Source organism: Notechis scutatus, chromosome 8, assembly GCF_049901735.1.
Source record: "Notechis scutatus isolate UNSWTSFEM ecotype Mainland chromosome 8, rNotScu1.2, whole genome shotgun sequence".
Taxonomy (NCBI): domain Eukaryota; kingdom Metazoa; phylum Chordata; class Lepidosauria; order Squamata; family Elapidae; genus Notechis; species Notechis scutatus.
The window spans coordinates 19,182,073-19,201,716 of record NC_142016.1 but is presented as its reverse complement, the minus strand read 5'-3'; the positions used below and the strand labels follow the sequence as shown (position 1 = coordinate 19,201,716).

Here is a 19,644-nt window from a genome sequence, read left to right as displayed (position 1 = left end):
ACCCTTGTATTAAATCAAACTAAGCCAGGTAATCCGATGAGACACAGATTTTGTCCCAATAAAGACTTTGTGTTTATTTGAAATCATTTTCTGACAGCACATCACGCCCAACTTCTTAGCAACTACAAGACAGAACAGAAGCCATCTTCATTTCGTCCCTGCCAATTAAACTCTGCAGTATGTCAAAGAAACATTTAAGCCGTTTTACTAAAACATTTTACAGATTCATGACAATCTTTTTGTTTAGTAATTGTTTATGTGTAACACTGTACTATCAAAGCAGAAGCTGGAATGCATATCTTAAATGCAAAGCAAAAAAGAGAGAGAAACCTTTCTCCTTAAGTCTAGTAGTAACAGCTTGCAGTTCAGCTATGAAAATTGTTGCTATAGAAATATTTTTTTTTAGAATATGAGCTATCTTCCTGTAATTTTAGGATCTTCTTGTCTATTTATTCCATTTAATGTATATATTTAGCATCTATTAGTATAATCATATTTGGCAATGGTTTGGGGATTTAATGACAGCCACAAAAGATTAGCCCAAGAAATATTTATTCCATACCAACGTAAAATTGACTATACTATTTTTGATGCTCCAATCTTTCATATATGCAATGGAAACGTTCACCTATCATTAAAAAAAAATGCATTCTCATCTCATCGCAGGCTCTCTGTCACTGCAGTGCTACTCTGTGGCCAGGAACAGCGTGCCAAGCTTACCCCAAAACATTAAGGAGATACCAGTCCAGAACCTCATCATGTACAAACAGTCTGGATTAAAAAACAAACTATCATATCTTGGTTGCAACAGCTATGACCTTGAAATCACTGGCATAGAATGACCTCCCTTCAGACAGTAACAGCCAAGAGGTGGCTTATCTACAATGTAGGCTAGGTATAATGTTTTTAATGTCAGAACCCAACTGTAGCCACAAAAATTTAAGTAGAAATTTCTTAGTAACTACGCATTGATCCCACTGACAGCAAATGCAATATAAATTTTCAATTAGAAAATTGGCTCTATCTCCACCCGGTATTTGCCTCCAGCCCTCCATTGCTGGCTTCTGATTTCCACAGGAGACAAGAAGTGCAGCTTGCAAGCTTCCCTCTGGGGGCCTAGACAAAATAATCAATTCACTGCAGCAATGAAGACTTATATCTTCCTATCAGAGAAAGGTCAGGCATTTCATCTCTCCCCCAAATCCACCAACTGCTGTTGCTGCAATCTCCAATGCAGACAAGCTAGCCAAACACCAGCTGCACTTTCCTATACCACCAAGCTTAATATGGGTTGCCCACAGTGACTTAGCAACTGCGCAAAAATCAGGCCACTCTGGCTTAGTCAACTAGTGACAATTTTAAAAACATTTTAGCACAATGTTCTGTATGCTTAAATTTAGAACCATCGTTCCAGGCTTTAAGAGTTTTAAACAAAATATAGGCAAAATATTTGAGCCAAAATTATGCATCATAGGAAAAAACACACTTGTTTTATTTGCAAGGGGGGTGGTTTTATTCACAATATAACACATTCTTACAATAAACATGCAGTACTGCTACCTAGGATCCTGCTGGCAAATGGAGGCAAGTTATCCTAACCTTGCGAGTCCTTTATGTATGCCAATGAGAAAGTCGCCTCAAGGCAGATCTGTGCAATTAGAAATAATTTAGAAGTAAGCAAACTAGTTTTTTTATTTTCTCAATTTCAAAAAGATGTGCAGGTGTTTAAAGAACTAGTGCAGCTGCCTGAAGATGTCATGCATATAGTCACGCAGTACATTTTCTTCCACTTAAGTGTGTGGATATATCATGGTATATTCAGAGCTAATTTCTTATATGTATGGTTTATTTGGAGAAGAGGGTAAATAAATGAAGAATTCTTCAGCAACCTTTTTCTCACAAAGAGGAGCAGGGAATGGGGTAAGGGAGTCCAATAGCTAGGCTTAAAATAGCTAGAAGAAGAAAAATCATACCGCATATAGACAGACATTAATTTTGCATTCAATTTCTACAACCAATGGAAAAAATGCCCCCTTTCCTAAGGTCAAGGGCTGAAGCTCCCCATCAATCAGCTTTCTAAATCTAATCAGGATTATCAATTCTCCTGGCGTTCTGGTTTCTGACGCAGTTGCATTTTTAGAGGGAGCCATTGCACAGAACAGGTAGCACAAGCAGATGACTCTGCATTCCCATCTTCCTGTACTCAGGGATCTCTTCTCTAGCAAGAAGAGCAGACAACCCTTCCTGCTGCATCTCACAAAGGCTGTAAGCTTCGCCAGCTGCTCATAATCCCCAAGGCGATTGCAGGCATCCTGTCTTCTCAAGGACAAGGGCCTCCCTTTTCCTGACGTTTTGCATCAACCAGCCCAGCAATCCACCCCTGTAGCCGCTAGCAATCCCCTCTAAGACATTCTTCCCCTGTGCCAAATCTAGAAATCCCCTCCAGATATTACCAAGGGGCTGTCAAACCACCCTCTGCACTCAGAGGGCTCCAAAAAAAAACAACTCTCATTTTTCCCCAAAGTCATTGTTAAGAGAAAGGTATTGGTTGCGTGCCAAGAAGCTACATCACTCCTCTGAATCTCTTGAAATGTCCCACAAACCTTTTCTCACCAGTGAAGATCCCATCCTTCCTTCAGCCCACCAAGGTTACTATGCCCTCCCCATAACCTTGCATGCCTTTCCAAGGTTAATTGGCTTTTTAAGGGACCCGCTTCCATCTCTTACAAACCAACATATATTCAAATTTACTTCTGCTCCCCTTTTTAGGAGCCATTCCTAGTCTTTTGTATCCCTTTTTTTCCCCCTTCTAGCATCTTTGTTCAAATCACTCCAGCACCAACCCTCTTCATCTGCTCAATTCAAGCCTATTTATATATAAACCCCCCCATTTTGTGCCCTCCAATTACTCCTCTGCTGTGCCCATCATTCCCCCCACTACAGCTTGAACAATGGTCCCTATGCTCAGGGTGATGGGAGGTGCCCCCCTAGAGAAGCAAGGTTATGGAAGGGGGAGCCGCTTAAGGAGCCCCCTACCTCTTCACGGCTGCCGGCCACCCTGGCTCTCCACCTCCCCTCCCGCTCACCTGTCCACCTGTCCAACCGAAACGAGACCCACGACGGCGTCGAACACGGAGAGTAACGGCCAAGAGGTGGCTTATATAGCTGCTAGGCAACGCCTAAGGCCCCGCCCCCTGTCCCCCCACCTCAGAAGACACGCCTCCATCTGTCTCCAAGCCGTGGAGGGTGGGGGGGTTCTCAAGCAGCCGTAATGCGCGTGCGTTGGACCGTTCCGTCAGGCTGTGGTTTCTGGAGCATCCTAACGGCTGCTTTGGCCTCCTAATTGCGCATGCGAAGGAGCGGCGGAAGGAGAATGCTGGGCCTTGTGGAGTTTTTTTTTCCCCTTTTCTTTTCTTTCTCCTGTCCTTTTGCCATTGTGCGTTGTAAGATTCTTTTCGGTTACGAAGAGGCTCCTGCCAAACTTGGGGAAACCTACAATTCTCATAGTCTATGCCCAACCGTGTTAGCTGGGGTGATCAGAATCAGAAAAAGGCTGGAGGAAAAAAAATCAGGTGTTTTGTGTTACACAACACACCTGTGTGGGAATCTGAGCAGCAAGGGGGCATGGGGGGGGGGGGCTGTGCAATAAATAAGTTTGGGGTGTTTAATTTGGAGACTAGATTTGTTGCTATTTCCTCAGTGCTGGTCAACAACAGTTTAAGAGACACAAGCAATTTTCAAATAAACATCAGAATAAATAACTTGAAATATATCTTTATTTCTTTTCAGCAGTTACTAGAAATTTCCAAGTGTTTATAAATAACAAACCATCTAGTGCACTGCTTGCTTGCAAGTAACAACCAGATATTGATTTTTGGGAGGGGATCCCGATTCCTACTAGGGTGCAAATTTTTATGTTCTCAGAAATTCTACATCAAAGCATTAAAGAGTGAGAATAAAGCAGTAGGGCAAAGGTCTTCAAACTTGGCAAGTTTAAGACTTGTGGACTTCAACTCCCAGAATTCCTGAGCTAACATGACTGGAGGAGGAATTCTGGGAGTTGGCAGTCCACAAGTCTTAAAGCTGTCAAGTTTGAAGACCCCTGCAGTAAGGAATAGGAATATTTCTTTATTGGCTGTGTGATTGGACACACAAGGAATTTATTTCCAGTGCATAAACTCCAGAGCCACACCTTCTGAGAAAGAATTCTTGAGAATCTGGAAGCTTGCACATTGTGTCCCTGTATTAACCTGTTAAAAATTGTTCAGCTAATATGGACTTAAGGTCATTAACTGTCTACTGCATACTAATAATTCATTTCCCCCCTTTTCTCTCAGTATTGCAGTAACATTGTCTTGTGTCAACCTTTACAGTTACTTCAAACTTGAATTTTACAGCTTTTGTTTTTATACACTTTTATTAGTTGAATGCTGAGTTCCACATTTATTATAAATGGCCAGTTTCATTTTGAACAGAGACAGGAAAAAGCAGGAAAGAAAAAAAAACAGATTCAGAGTGGTGACGAGTAAATGTTTCAGCAGATGAACATAGCAAGAACTCTTCCAGACTGGTTTTGCCCTCTAAGTAAAGAGGTTAATTGGAGTCTATCTCTTGGGGTCTCTGTAGACTTCCATGCCAATTAGTGCTAATGGTGAGGGAGCTCATGGTGAGACAACATTAACCAGGGTTAGTTGTTCATGTTACTATTATTATATGACTACCCTACAATCAAATTCACAAAAACGTAATTCAAAATCCTAACCAAGCATCTAAGAATCTAAGGTATTATATATACCCACAATGTGAAAATACAGCTGCCTCTTCATTTATAATTTATTATTCATAATACTATTAATTAAAGTAGTATTTCTTAACTTATTTTCATATAACAAATATTTGGGGGATCAATGAACGATCTGAAACTTCATGAAGAGAGCTGAAGAGTTTGGGGAACTCAATCTATAGCAAGCTTCCCATCCCATTTCATGTTCCATGACGAGGACAAAAGCAAAAAAGCACTCAGGTTAGATCATTCTTGTCATCAACTCCTGAAAAAAGGACCACAATGTCTTAAGAAAATGGTTGAGTTCAAACATTATGCAAAGCCACTTTTTTGCTGGAATAAATTTGAATTATCTTCAATAGAATTAGTAAAGAACACCTGGGGTTTCACATAGTGCAAATCCAGATACATATAAACCATATCCTAGCTGAACCTATTGAACTCAATGTTCCTGTTTTAAAATTGCTTTGTGGTTGGATTCATTTAACGATACTAACTTGAAACTATAAAGCCTGATTTTGTGAGAGGAGTGATTAGAAGCCTTAAAAAATCCTTTACAGCTGATCTAGATTTTCCACTTCAATCTTCTATTTAGGAATGAAGGATGCATTTGTCTTAGTGATATTACTTCTCTCACTCAATAAATGAAGATGATGGCAGTAGCATCAATAGAAGCCTCTATCAGGCCTCCATATCCATCACTATCTCCCCTCAAGGAAGCAATTCTATGTCAATCTGCCACAATCATCTTATTTCCTGAGGTCCATTTCTTGGAATCATGTAGTCTTTCCGTTCCTCCTCATCACAAGCATTCTAGTGAAGCTAGGGAAAGGATCAGCTGGACTAGAATTTGAAGATGGGTTTTGACTCTACAGAATTGCACAGATGATCGGTTTGGAGGCCCAGGGCAATGGTGAAATGCAGCTAAAAATAACTCCTGCTCTCCATTGAAGCATGCAAGAGGAACGGCGGCAACAAAGAATGAATTGCTCCACCAAGGACACGGAGGCAGAGAAGGTGGAGATCCAAATAAGATTCTCTAGGTTACCTGGGCCAATGGGAATTAATGAAAGCAGTAATTCAATTTATAATTAGATCTAGTCACCAAAACAGGTTAATGTCTCTCTTCCCAAAGCCCCAATTTTGTGAGTTGACATCGATTGAAAAACCCATTTTTGCAAATCATTAAAAACAAACATATGAAACAATATCTATTTATGCCCTCAGCTCAACAGACTTCATTCCGCAAACTGCCATTTTAAATCTTGGCAAAGCAGTAGCAAGCAGTTTTGCAAAGTCATTTGATTCAGGCTTTTTTGTAAACATCATTTTCAGGCCCAATGAAATGATTTTGAGTATTGCAAAGTGCAAAGGGACTTCCTGAAGGAAGCAGTGATGACGACAATGCCTTCGGGAACTATTAGCATCATATACTTCGTGGGGAGGCAAACAGATGTTTTTTCCCCTGTGTTTGGCAGTGTTGGAGAAGGTTGGATAGATCTTATATGGGAAAAGGCAGCTTAGGCCAGGGCAATTAAAGGAAACAGAATGGCAGTGCATAAATTGGAGCAAATAAAAATAAATAGAAAGCTCAGGAGTCTAGAATGAGAGTAGGTCAAGAAATAAAGCAAAACTGGATGGAAGGTACAAAGCAAAAGGACTGATTTGCAAAAATTATCTACAGAAAAAAGGTGAATATTTAGAGTCAAAAAAACAGAATAGATAAAGAAGCCTGATCTGAGACTCATCTGATGCTGCAGGTTCTAGCTATCCATTTAGAAAGTTCTCTTTTTTATTTTTATTGACCCATTTATTTAAATTTATTGGTTAGTGGGCTCTGAATTGTAAGTACAATAAACAAAAGGAGGACGCTAGATTTATATCCTCATTTGTGTACAAGGCAGTGTAGATAATGGTCCCTTGCTGATTTCCCCCTACAAAACAGCACCCTGTGATATAGGTTGGGCTGAGGAGAGGGGTAGCCCCCAAACACCACCACGTTTCCATGCCAGAAGGAAAAGTGGAACTCACATGCTCCCTGTTTCTAGTCCAAATCCTACATCAGTACTATCTATGGCAGGGGTGCCAAAACTCACATCATCACGGTATTGTCACGTGTTGTTGCATGACTTTTTTCCCCCTTTGCTAAACCAGGCATGGGCGTAACCAGTGCATCCGGCCCCCTGGACCACGAGTTTGACACCCCTGATCTATGGATTCCATACTTAAAAATACTTTAAAAAAATAAATAAAAGAATTGCATTTTGCTCCTGTGTTCACCAGGATTGCTTCATTTAAGCTTTACCGTGATTTTGCAAGGGTGTCAAAATGGCGGCCCGTGGGCCAATGCGTCATCCACAGGCCACGTCCACCCCAACTCCGCAAAGGGAAAAACATAGCAAAACATCACATGAGAGCAACATGACACCGCCAATTTGATAACCGGTGCTTTAATGGAATATCAATGACCTGGGGGAAGAGGGAAAGAGACAAGAGCTCCCAATGGCTTATTGGGCAGGGAAAGAAACTTAGGATCTGCCCTAATTCATCAGGCAGTTAAGTGGTGGCTGGAAATTCGCACCTTGAGACATCATTGCTTGCCAAGAATTAAACACAGGATGTAGTAGAGATAGAGGTCCTGTAGGGGGCGTGAGCAGCACACTGCCGTGCCTCAATACCTACATGGGCCTCAAATACCTACATGATCTCACTCAGCAGAATTGTCCCTAGCTGGTACATGATCTCACCTGGCTAACATCACCACTTCCTTACTTGTATATTCTTAAGGATTGGTGAGGGGATTCACCAATCCAAATGCTGTTTCTATATAACCTTTTCCTGCTTGTAAAAACTGTATAAAAGCAATAAACGCTGCTCAGGCAGTCAGACGTCTTGGCACCCTGCAAAATGACTGGTTGTTGAACTCCATCAACAGGAGACCACTTTCTGTTGCTCAGTACATCTTTGTTGCATGTAGTTTCACCCCTATTAAAATGCTACGAGTGGTTGTACACTTATCCTTGAGAACATCTGCTTATGCTACAAATAATACCCAGGGCACCCTTGAAAAATCTCACTTTTTATTCAGAAAACATATCCCTAACATTGTGAAGGCATAGAAGAGTGAGGATAGTCTATCTTGTTTTATGGCCATTCAGCAAGATATGTAAAAGATAACTGACCTGGCTGGTGAACACAAACATTCTGTGCTAGCAACTCTAGGAATGCCCCATTATGTTATAATCCTACACAAGAATTATTGCCTCCTGCTGGACAGTTCTAACATATCATCCATCTATTTATTTTTCTCTCTGTAAAACTGCAACAGAGGACTTAACGACAAGTTCCAGGAAAAGATGAATGTAAGTCATCCAGCAAGGCACATGTTTTCAAAATATTCAGCAACTGCAAGAATCTGTTATTTATTGAAGTGAAAACCACAGAACGAATCATTCACATTTTCTCACGTCCTCCAATATGGTGGGTAACTTTCAGAACGTACGTTTAGATGTCTAATATGAGACCTCACACATCTGGAAGATATAAGAGTTGGGAAGACTGGACTAAGACTGGTATCAAGAGGAGTTTCAGTCCGCTTTGAAAATGCTGAACCTAGCCGATACATGTGCTCTGTTCATTTTTATTTTCATTCCTATAAAAATGTAATCTCGTTTTTTTAAAAAAAAAAATACAGAAATTGTAAAAAGAACCTTGGTCACTTATCACTGTAAATATTTACAGCATCAGTAGTTTCATACTCAGATTCTAAAAAAAACCTAAAATTATACACACAGTCACATTATTTAAGTATCAAATATGTTTAAAGAACTCCTTTAAAATCAGAATAAAAAAGGTTTTATATATATATATATAAATGCATCTTCTTTGGAATCCTCTTCAAAATTACAGGCGGTGGAGGGAATAAAAGGCAAGCTAGGTGTCCATGTGGTGTTCAATGAAATGAACAATTTCTTTCTGTCTGAACAGTATCCAGCGATCACATCTGAAATGATCCTCTTTCCAGAATAGCACATTCAGAAATAGATAGTTCTGAAATTCAAAAGGGGTATCCAAAATGTATTTTACAATGTCTATAATACTAAGAATCTTAAGGAATCTTGAAGGATCCTAGCCTGCCTCTGAAGAAGATGAGCTAAGACATTGAGAGGTGACCCATCAGCCTGTTCTTTTGATGGCTGCTTAGATCCAACATAAATGCTGTCCCATTTCTCTTTTATTCTCCTGAATAAAACCGATGCTGATACATGGAGAGTGTTCCTATAGCCATTCGTATTCCAGAAAAGAGTGGAAAGAATTAAACCACCAAGCTTTCTCTGCTGACAGCATGATTCTGTAGAGGAAAGAGAAAAATCAAGGTTAATCATACCATAAAATCTCTTTCAGTATCTTCAGAATCGTTTTAAGATTAGCAACACAAGATTGAAAATAAATATCATGCTGGCTACACACATACAAAGCACACATTTTGCAGACAGGCTCCCAGGTGCAAGCATTGGTTTCTTGGATCAGGAGCTCACTAAGACATAAAAAAAGATATAGATAAATCCAATATTGGGAAGGGGGGGGACCCTTTGTTACAACAGTGATTGCTAATTCAATCTTAAGGGATAGGGTTAATCCTAGGAACTCTGCTTGATTTATCCCATGCGGAAAATACTTTCAATTTGGTCTGTGGGGTTTGTCTGGTCCTGACTTATTCAACAAGGCATGACTGGGCATGTTTACGTAAATACATTAATACATTAAGTGGTGTAAATACAACCAAATACATGACAACAAAAGATAATGCAAAAACCATTCAGACACATTTAACAATAATGTGAATATTTTGCTCAAAGGAACAACTATTAGCCTAATAACTATGAAGCCTTAGTAAGACCACACCAAGAGTACTGCATCCAATTTTGGTCACCACACGATAAAAAAGATGTTGAGACTCTAGAAAAAGTGCAGAGAAGAGCAACCAGGATGATTAGGGGACTTGGAGACTAAAACATCCAATGAACAGTTGCAGGAACTAGGCATGGCTAGTCTAGGGAAGAGAAGGACCAGGGGAGACATGATAGCAGTGCTCCAATATTTGAGGGGCTGCCACAGAGAGGAAGGGATCAAGCTATATTCCAAAGCACCTGAAGGCCAGACAAGGAATAATGGATGGAAATTGAACAAGAAGAGGTTCAACCTGGAAATAAGGAGAAACTCACTGGAAGGAAGCTTTCCAGAAGAGACTGGACTGCCATCTGTCAGATATGGTGTAGGGTCTCCTGCTTGGGCAGGGGGTTGGACTAGAACTAGATGACCTACAAAGTCCCTTCCAACTTTGTTAATCTGTATCTGTATCTAATTTCGCCTTATCCAGGACATCTCTATTTATAAAGCATTACAATTGTGCGTCCTTCCCCCCATTTTTCAACCTCACCCTTCGCAGCTTGCGGTCATCCTTGCTGCGGGAAGACACAGATTCGGTCTCTGTGTATGGAGGTGGTGGTGGAGGAGGAAAGCCATTGCTATCTTCATCCTGGTGTTTCCTGTGGCCGGATCTCCCATTGGAGGTGCTTCCACGATCCAGGTCTTCACGGCTACCTGCCCGTTGCTTCTTCCGCAGTGCTTCCTCCAGGAGCCGGTTATCATAATGGATTCGCTCCAGATCCCGCAAGTCATCCCTACTTCGACTTCGGCGTCTACCGTGGCGCTCAGAGTCGTAACGGGAGTCAGGGGAATAATCGCGGTGATGGCATTCGTTGTCCGAGCTGTGCTGGCCCCGACCTCTGTGCTGGGAAGGGTAGGAATCCCGTTCATAGTCATCTAGAGCATCCACCGAGCGGGAACGTGGGCGTCGGCCATAGCTCCGTGGTGGGGAGTCCTCATAACGGTCACGCCAAGTGGCGGGGGGCAGCAAGCGCCGGTTCTCACTGCTCCGTACGCTCTCCTCCTCCAGGTCACTGATGGGAGACATGGCCTGGCCACGCAGCCTCCCCATGCCTTGCCGCAGCTCGTAACGACGGTCGTCTTCATGAAGAGAGCTGAGCTCACTCATCACGGAGGCTGGAAAAACAAAACGGAGAATGAATTATGCATTCTCCTCCCGACACTAAAGGGCACGCTACTGTGACAACTCAGCAAAGGATCGATTGGGCACACTCTTGTTCCTACACGGAAGGACTCCCCAGCAAAGTACCTTTCTCAAGCCTCCCATTGGGCTGCCCGGGGCGAGTAGGGTCAAAGTTGGCCAGCTCCTTCTCCATATAGTAGAGCACCCGCATGGAATCATCCTGCTGGTTGGCTTGGATGCGATAGCCGCTGCGTACAGCTGGGGAAGAGAGATCAGGAGCAGGCTTTAGGACATAAGGCGGTCATTTTTAATTTTAATTTTTAAGGAGCCATATGCCTTGTGGAGACGGTTGGCAATCGTGTGGTTCACCCACTACTGCCGCCTTTGAACTTGAAACTGAAAGAGGACTTTCTCTGCCAATTGTAATCCCCCTTTTTGTGCTTTGCCCCAAAGTGCTGCTGGTTGCAGCAGGTGCAACAGGTGGCGTGAAGTACACGGGGAAGGGGGTGGTGGTTGGGTCAGGAGATTTAGTTACCCTTTGCTTCAATAGCAAATTTAGAGTTCAACGAGAAAGCTCAAGGTTGTAAGACTACAGACGAAGAGTGCACACATGTTCCTGTTAAAAGGAAAGATTTTCCTGCTGGACTGAGAATTTACCTCAAATGTTTGAAAAGTTTAATCTTTTCAACGTAAAGGCCGGTCTAGCAAAATCTTGCCGGCACAGAGATTGTATGAATCTCCCACACACACACCAAAAAAAAAGTCTTCAGGTTGTATCTCTTCAAAAGATAGTTCTTCTGACAAGTGTTTGGGAGGGTTTTGTTTAAAATGAGTTTGGTTTAATTTTATGAAGCTTAGATGTATTGGACTTCCACCTCGGTCATACTGGGTGGAAATTTGGCAAGTAGAAATCCTAACATAGCTGCCTGGCACCCGTTAGAGCAAGGGTCTCCAAACTTGGCAACTTTCAAAACTTGTGGACTTCAATTCCCAGAATTCTGGCTGGAGAATTCTGGGAGTTAAAGTCCAGAAGTCTTAAAGTTGCCAAGTTTGGAAACCTCTGAGTTAGAGAAAAGTGGGGAGTTTGTTTTTTTCCTATGCAGGAAAGGTAGATGTAAAATTTCAGCTGCAAAGCTAGTGGCACTCCATACCCAAGCACTACAACCGTGTTTTTTACTCTATGTGGTAGAAAGAAGAATTAGCATCACCCTCAGCTGCAAACAGCCGGATCAGCCAAGTGAAGCAATGTGATAATTATAATTCCTCAGAGGAACAAAATGTTGAATCATCAGTGTAGGCAGTTTCCCCACCACCAAGCATGCCTGATCAGACAGAAGCACAATGTCTAAGCAAACTCAGTACTCCATTCCATGTTTCTTACCAGCATTTGCCACACTTTCTGTATCCCTCAGGAGAGGCACTTGGGAGCTGTTTCCACCAACTGTAATGCAATCAAACGACAGCAAAAAGTTTTCATAAAAGGGATAGCAATAGCAATTAGACTTATATACAGCTTCGCAGTGCTTTTACAACCCTCTCTAAGCGGTTTACAGAGTCAGCCTATCGCCCCCAACAATCTGGGTCCTCATTTTACCCACCTCGGAAGGCTAGAAAGCTGAGTCAACCTTGAGCCTGGTGAGATTTGAACTGGCAAATTGCAGGCAGCCGGCAGTCAGCAGAAGTAGCCTGCAGTACTGCACTCTAACCACTGCGCCACTGTGTCACACACGTGACACATACAATCAGTAGTAGGCAGGACAAACTGCCCCATGGCTGTACTTCTGAATCCTAGCAGCAGCCTGCGATACAACATTGTAAGCTATGTTTTCACTAAGCAGATTACAGTACAAGCCCTAACAAGCCATAAAATAGCTGGTCTAACATTCTGCCTAATGCAAGAGAACCGGAACACAACCAAAATCTGCTGATTGAAGATTTCCAAGGAGAGAGAGAGAGAGAGAGAGAGAATTCTTCCCTCCCCCCCAGATTTTCTCCACTGATTCCAATTATCAAAGAGATCTAAAAATTAGGGACACCCAAAAAAGGCATCCAAAATGCAACCTAGGAGATAACTCAAAAGGGTAAACCTCCGAATAGCACAAGATCTTTCAGGCTGTTAATTCTCCTTACCTGGGAACTAGCTGTGGGGCTCGATAAATTCATTCGAGACAAGCCACTTACCTGAGCTGGCTCTATCATAATCCATTCCGTAACCATTGTACATTGGAGACATTGGGCCCATAGGGATCATGTTGGCTGGGGGAGGTGGTTTCATTGGATTGCTGGAGGCATACATGCTGGGTGCATAAACACTGGGGACTCCAGATGTTGCAGCTTTCCCTGCTACATACACTGGAAAGACAAAGATTTCCCAAATAAATGCCTGGTGTTTGCTTTTTAAGACACGTTGCCTGAGGCAAAGCAGTACGGCTCTGCAGAATATTTGGCAGGGATGACAACCCACAGTTACAGCCATTAACCTTGAGAAGGTGATCCCTGGATCAAATTCGATTTCTTTGCGGTCTTCTAGGATGAATAAGAGTGCTTCTTTTTCAATTTAATGATCTTGGGTTGGGAGGAGGAGGGGGGCATAAGGGATACAAGTAAAGGTTCACAGAATATTGCTCATCTGTAGGCCTCGACTTACGACTCCTCGTGCAACAACGGTTCGAAGTTGTGACAGCATTGAAAAAACGATGCCTTGCCAACCATCTTCAGAGTTACAACCATCGCTCCACCACCAGCTCACACTTATAATAATTGCCACAATCTGCAATCTATATATGGCCCTAAAATAGGTTCTGGTCATATGACGACTTGCTTAACTGCCACATATCACTTAGCGACCAGAATTCCAGAGTCCTAATTGCGGTCATAAAACAAGGACTCCCTTGACTTAAAACATTCTTAGGGAGCCCTTTTAAGTTTGACTGTAAATTAAGACATCACAAACAAAACCGTGTAACTTTAGACACACCTTGAACACACCCCGTTTAGGAATCCAGATAGCCAGTCTGAACTTCTGTTTATTGCCGTAGTTCTGAGCAGGATGGCCTCAGTATACCCACCCCTCTCCAGCTATGCCTGGCTAAGCATTTCCCCCTTACCCGTGGCCCCTCTCAATGTGCTAGACTAACTTCCAAATCTCCAGCAGCCAGCAAGGACTCCCAACCCAACACAGCTGGAAGTCATGTGGAACGTGGTGAATATTTTTGCTTGAATCAATACGAATAGCATATTTATTTCAATCAATCAATCAGAATAGAGCTGGAAGGGACCTTGGAGGTCTTCTAGTCCAACCCCTTGCTCAACCAGGAGATACTATATCTATACCATCTCAGGCAAGTGACTGTCACTGGACTGTCACTTCTTCTTTAAAACCTCCAGTGATGGAGCTCCTACAACTTCTGGTGGCAAGTTGTTCCCCTAGTTAATTGTCTTCCCTGTTAGGAAGCTACACTCCTTAATTCCAGGTTGCTTCTCTCCTTGATTAGTTTCCAACCATTGTTTCTTGTCCTGCCTTCTGGTGCTTTGGAAAATAAGTTGACCCCCCTCTTCTTTGTGGCAGCCCCTCAAATACTGGAAGACTGCTATCCTGTCCCCCCTAGTCCTCCTTATCTCTAGACTGGCCTTCTCTAGTTCCTGCAACTGTTCTTCCTATGTTTTAATTTCTTCATATTTCTTCTACTTACAAGAAGAAGAACCTGTTCTTCAAGACCCGAACATTTTGCTTGAATCAATACGAATAACAGACTTATTTCTTCACGTTTCTTCTACTTACAAGAAGAAGAAGAACCTGTTTCTTGAGACCCGAAACAACTACAGACGTTTTGAGAAGATCTGTTTAAACCACTTTCAGGGAAAGTTGAAACCGGATCTGTAAAAGGGAACTTACGTGCTTCGGGGCAGCAACACTTCTCTGGACAACAAGGACATCGCAGGTAGCAGCAACAGGTATGGGGGCAGCACTGGCACCAACAGATTCCAAGGAGCAGGAAGACCAGAAAGAAGGCCAGCACAACCAAGACCACAAAGACCCAATCTAGGAAGAAACCATGGGAAGCAGCCCTTAGAGATACAACCAATGAATCCCATTGTATCCAGAGAGTCAGCTGTTGCATGTTTGTTAACTTCTACCAAGAGTCTATAAAGCTGGGAGGAAACAATCCCAGCTGTTGTGGCCCACCAGCAGAGCTGACGGCAGACTCGGTCAGTGAGGAGGTTGGGGAGGAACATGGGCCAGTCCTGGAGTCTGGGGAAGGCTGTTGACAAGTGCTCTAGGTGTCAGAGGCAGAGATGGGGCCAGAGCTGTCTGACAGTTATCAGCTGCCCTTGGAGTCAGAGATCAGTGAGGCAGAAGAACAGCTGGAGCCTGTTCCCAGTGTGCGCATGCACAGAGCTGCCAGGAGAAAGGAACAGCTAAGGAACAAGGGTCAACTCGGGAGTAAAGGCTCAGGTGGACAGTGAATGGCCCCTCCCAGAGGGAATAAAGAGGAGCGAAAAGGAGAGTGGTGTTTGCAGGAGACAATTAGTTCAATTCATTAGGGTGAAGATCTGTTCCTGACTTCTTGCCAAGTAACTGCTGCTACGGAGCAGCGTTTGGAAGATATCGGCCTGGTAACTCTCCAAGCCTGATAAAGGTCTATAGCTGTGAAACTTCATGAAAGACTGTTTGTTGGGGCTTTCCTGGAGAGGAATTCCTTTTAACCTAAATAAAAGGGGTTTTATTGGGACAAGGAATCTGCGTCATGATCTTGGGAAGCCTAGGTCAGAACACTAACAGTACTCTGGTATCGAAAGGAGATTCGGTTTTAATTATTTGCACTGTGTGCCCTGTGTCCGGAAGGCAGCAGTGGAGGGCTCCCAAAAACATAGATAAGGGTTCAAAAAAAAAATCCCCTCATTTGAGTCTGGCCAGTAGAGCAAAACTCCAAATAAGGGAATCCCCATAGGCTTTAAGTCCTCGTTTAGCAAAGGATTCTGGAATAGATTGATCTATTCAGTTGGCCACACCATTTCAGGTGCAATTTCTCTATTCCTCTTTATACAGGTAGTCCTCGACTTACGACCACATTTGGGTCCAAAATTTCTGTTGCTAAGACATTTGTTAAGTAAATCCCGTCCAAACCCCCCCCCCCATTTTACGACCTTTCTTGTTTCTGTTGTTAAGTGAATCCCTGCAGCAGATCAGTGAGTAACCCGGTTGTTAAGTGAATCTGGCTTCCCCACTTGACTTGGCTTATCAGAAGGTCGCTGAAGGGAATCACATGAATCCAGTGTGAAAAATGGTCACACAAGTCCCCCTTTTTTCAGCGCTGTTGTAACTTCGAAAATGGTCCCTAAGCAAACTGTTGTAAGTTGAGGATTACCTGTACTGATTTTGTCTCACTTGGACATATCCCCTGTGATGGATAACACTGATTCTGAGCATTTCCCCTCTCCCCCCCATTATTTGTAGATTATTGGACTTCATTATAGTGATCATTTATACTTGTGGAAAATTCCACCTTCCAAATACCTCCAGGGGGATCTGAAAGAACATTTCTTCAAGCAGGGCCTATCAAATTCAACAAGGCAGAATCCTGGCCTCAACTTACACTAAGCAGAAAGATCATTCAAAGGGGGCCACAGAACCGTGATGGCGAACCTGCGGCACGCAGAACCATTTGTGCGGGCATGCGAGCCCCAGCCAAACTTACCTGCACTGCACATGCGCGCGCCTCCTAGCTGATTTTGAGGCCGCTTTCGCCCTCCTAGAGGCTTGAGGGAAGCCTCTGCAGCCTCGGGAGGCCAAAAAACAGGCCTCCCGGAAATACCGGAAGTGCTGAAACGGGCCCATTTTCAACCTCCCGAGGCTGCAGAGGCTTCCCTCGAGTCTCCAGGTGGGCGAAAACGGCCTCCCTTGGGCTCCAGAGGCTCTCCGTAGGCTGAAAATGGGCACTTCCGGTATTTCCAGAAGGCCCGTTTTTCAGCCTCCTGGGGCTGCAGAAGCTTCCCTCGAGCCTCGGGGGATGGGGAGGGAAATGGCCTCAAACGGGTCGAAAATCAGCTAGGAGGCGCACACATGCACAGTGCACGTAAGGGGGGATGTTGCACACGCATGTGCAGGAAGGGCGGGGTGCATTGCATTGTGGGTGCCGGCGCACGCGCACTTTCGGCACACCCCAACGAAAAGGTTCACCATCACTGCCATAGAACGTGCTAGCTTGCAATGTTCAACCTCACAGAAAGTGAGAGGTACGAAGCAGACTGTGGATTGCATTTGTAACTTGGCCAAAACCTTCACAATATAATATCCCTTTGCTCTAAAGCCCACATTTTTGCCATGGTGCCAAAGGGGCAGATTTTTACAAAGTACGAAGAGAACAGAAAAGTTGCAACAAGGTCATACAGTAAAATACAGACAGACAGACAGACAGACAGACAGACAGACAGACAAGGCAAGCATTTCAGAGTCCTTTGCATTCCAAGCGCTTCTACTTCTAAACTTTGAGAAATTCAAGGAGAGGGAAAAATTTAAAAAAATAATAGAGAGTGAAGTCAACCCTTTCCCAACCCCTTAGGAAACAAGCATGGAAGAAAAAGGCAGTACCTTCCATATGCCCTATCTGAAAGCCTGGCAAAAGCTCTGAGACACCGGAGGACTTGCCTACAGAACAAAACAAAAAAACAGGAAAAAGTTACGAAGATATCTGGCTGACCCAGAAGTAAGACTTTTTGAGCCAGAGGTATACTGGAGGGATGGGCTTCATGGAAGAAGACATCAATTAAATTCCATCCCATACAGGAAAAGCTGCCGGGAGCTTTTATAAAGAGTTGGACAGGACTAGTTAGTAAGGCGTTGACAGTAGGAGGAGTTAGCAAGGATGCTTGACCCATTGCTTGACCGCATGTCCCTGCGGTCACATGATTGCGATTCAGGTGCTTAGGGGCCAGCTCGCCACTGTGACATCACAGCATCCTGCAGTCTCATGATCTCTGTTTGCAACTTTCACTGCTGGCTTCTGACGATCAAAAGTCGATGGGGAAGTTCACAGAAGTTCATAAATGTACCCAACAGGACCATCAGATGCTGCAATCTCGTTGGGAGTCACCTAAGGAGGGCAACTGGAACCGCCACTCGTAAGTTTGTGCAATCGTGTGACATCGCACTGTAGGACTCTGTTGCTTAGCAACGGAGTCCTCAGTCCCAATTACCATTGTTAACCAAGGACCACCTATATCCTTTACAAGCAACTGCTCTTACATGGCATGGATGCCATTAACATGGAGCTTAGTAGATTGATTTGATGCTTCACTGGAATCCTCTTTTAACGACCCCATAATCCCTTGCAGGGTGAAGTCTGGGCAACTGGATGGAGTGTTTACTGGCCGGATGCCCTTCCTGTTGCCAATGCGGAGGCTTTTTTTTTTTTTTCAGCAGATATATTCTCAACGTGCCCAGAGAGAATATATGCCTCTCCTTAGGATAGAACTCACAGCCGCCTGATTGTGAGGTGAGAGCATTACCTCTAGGCCAGCGCACCACTCTGATGCTTCACTGGAATCCTGCGTGAAAATTAGTTGTAAAAGAGAGGCTGGAAAAATCCCAAGGCCAAACAGCTGAACTTGCACATCTGACACACGGTCAGTCCAGGAATTAGTCAGCGAGCTACGATTTGCACCCACATCCTTTCACGCATGGGTTCTCCTCTATTTCCCCACAAGTTTCCTTAGACGAAAAACTGTGTCACTGCTGTTCCACACCAAGAGTGAAGAGTTCACGCCAAGCTAATACAAAACACTTGCAATATTCTCAGTAATCTATCAACCTTCTGGCCACCTCTGCTGTACAATGCAGCCCCTCTCTCAATTATTTAACCAGTCAATTTGGCTGCTCCATAGTGATTACACCCAAGGTAAGTTTTCTGTTCTTTTTTTTAATATTGGTTTCAAACCTTTCAAACAAACTGGCCCCAGAGAAGAGCACGGAGAAAACATAACTCTTCCTGCCCCGATGGGTTATCTCCACCCAAGCAAGGCATAATGCTTTCAGCAGGGAATTGATGAGCATTTAAGCTGGCTTTCATCTTCTACATATGAGGACAGCATAAAAGGTGGCAAGCCAGGTGCTTATGTAGAACATTGCCAAGTGCCTCTAAGTCAGGAAAACAAAAGTGCATGCACACACACGTGCACACACACAAACACACACATATACACACCCTTACTGAGCAGTATATTTGAAAGATTTCCCTTCCCAGATAAGGCCATACTTTTTTTTTTTAAACAATTCATCTTGGCACTACCAGATAGACCATCCATCACAGCTCTCAGCAGGGAGCATGGCAGAAATAGAAACAGGAAATGACAGTCAATTTTCAGAGATTCTGGAATCAGAAGGAAAACAGGCCCTCTCACTGTTGTTAGCACAAAAGCCAACCTCATGTTGTGCATCAAGGCCACCCTGGGCGCACAAGCTTCTACTTGGTCTGCTCCTTCTAGTGGGAGGAACTCTCACACACAATTCTCCAGGGAGCATGTTGATGACAACATTACAAACGTGTGGGGAGAAAATCAGGTCATAAGCACCAGGCAGGAGGACTTCAGACGTTATGTAGGATCACGCCCAGGATGGATAAAAAAAATCGACATTTTTTTTAAATGGATTTTCAAAAATTTAATCGGATTTTATTTTTATCAAATTTATTTTAATAAAATGCTTTTGGAGTAAAAAAAAAATCTATCTAAAGATAGTTTTCTATTTAAGATACATTAATGTTTTAGTTTATTCAGCATGAAATGGAGC

At 43.3% G+C, this 19,644-nt stretch overlaps 1 protein-coding gene across 4 annotated transcripts in view; it reads right to left on the bottom strand.

Annotated features, from left to right (window-relative positions):
• Positions 1-7,847: 7,847 nt before the first annotated feature.
• Positions 7,848-19,644, bottom strand: part of LSR (lipolysis stimulated lipoprotein receptor) — a 29,912-nt gene continuing 18,115 nt past the window's right edge. Inside the window, exons 4-10 of one of the 4 annotated variants that reach the window (XM_026685261.2) lie at positions 17,449-17,505; positions 14,752-14,898; positions 13,038-13,208; positions 12,238-12,297; positions 10,983-11,114; positions 10,224-10,849; positions 7,848-9,134 (exon numbers count right to left, since the gene is read on the bottom strand). In XM_026685261.2, the coding sequence (XP_026541046.1) occupies positions 9,099-9,134; positions 10,224-10,849; positions 10,983-11,114; positions 12,238-12,297; positions 13,038-13,208; positions 14,752-14,898; positions 17,449-17,505 (1,229 nt within the window). In that variant the 3' untranslated portion in view covers positions 7,848-9,098. The remainder of the gene's footprint in view (positions 9,135-10,223; positions 10,850-10,982; positions 11,115-12,237; positions 12,298-13,037; positions 13,209-14,751; positions 14,899-17,448; positions 17,506-19,644) is intronic. The other 3 variants (XM_026685263.2, XM_026685262.2, XM_087970952.1) reach the window with 3 other exon arrangements.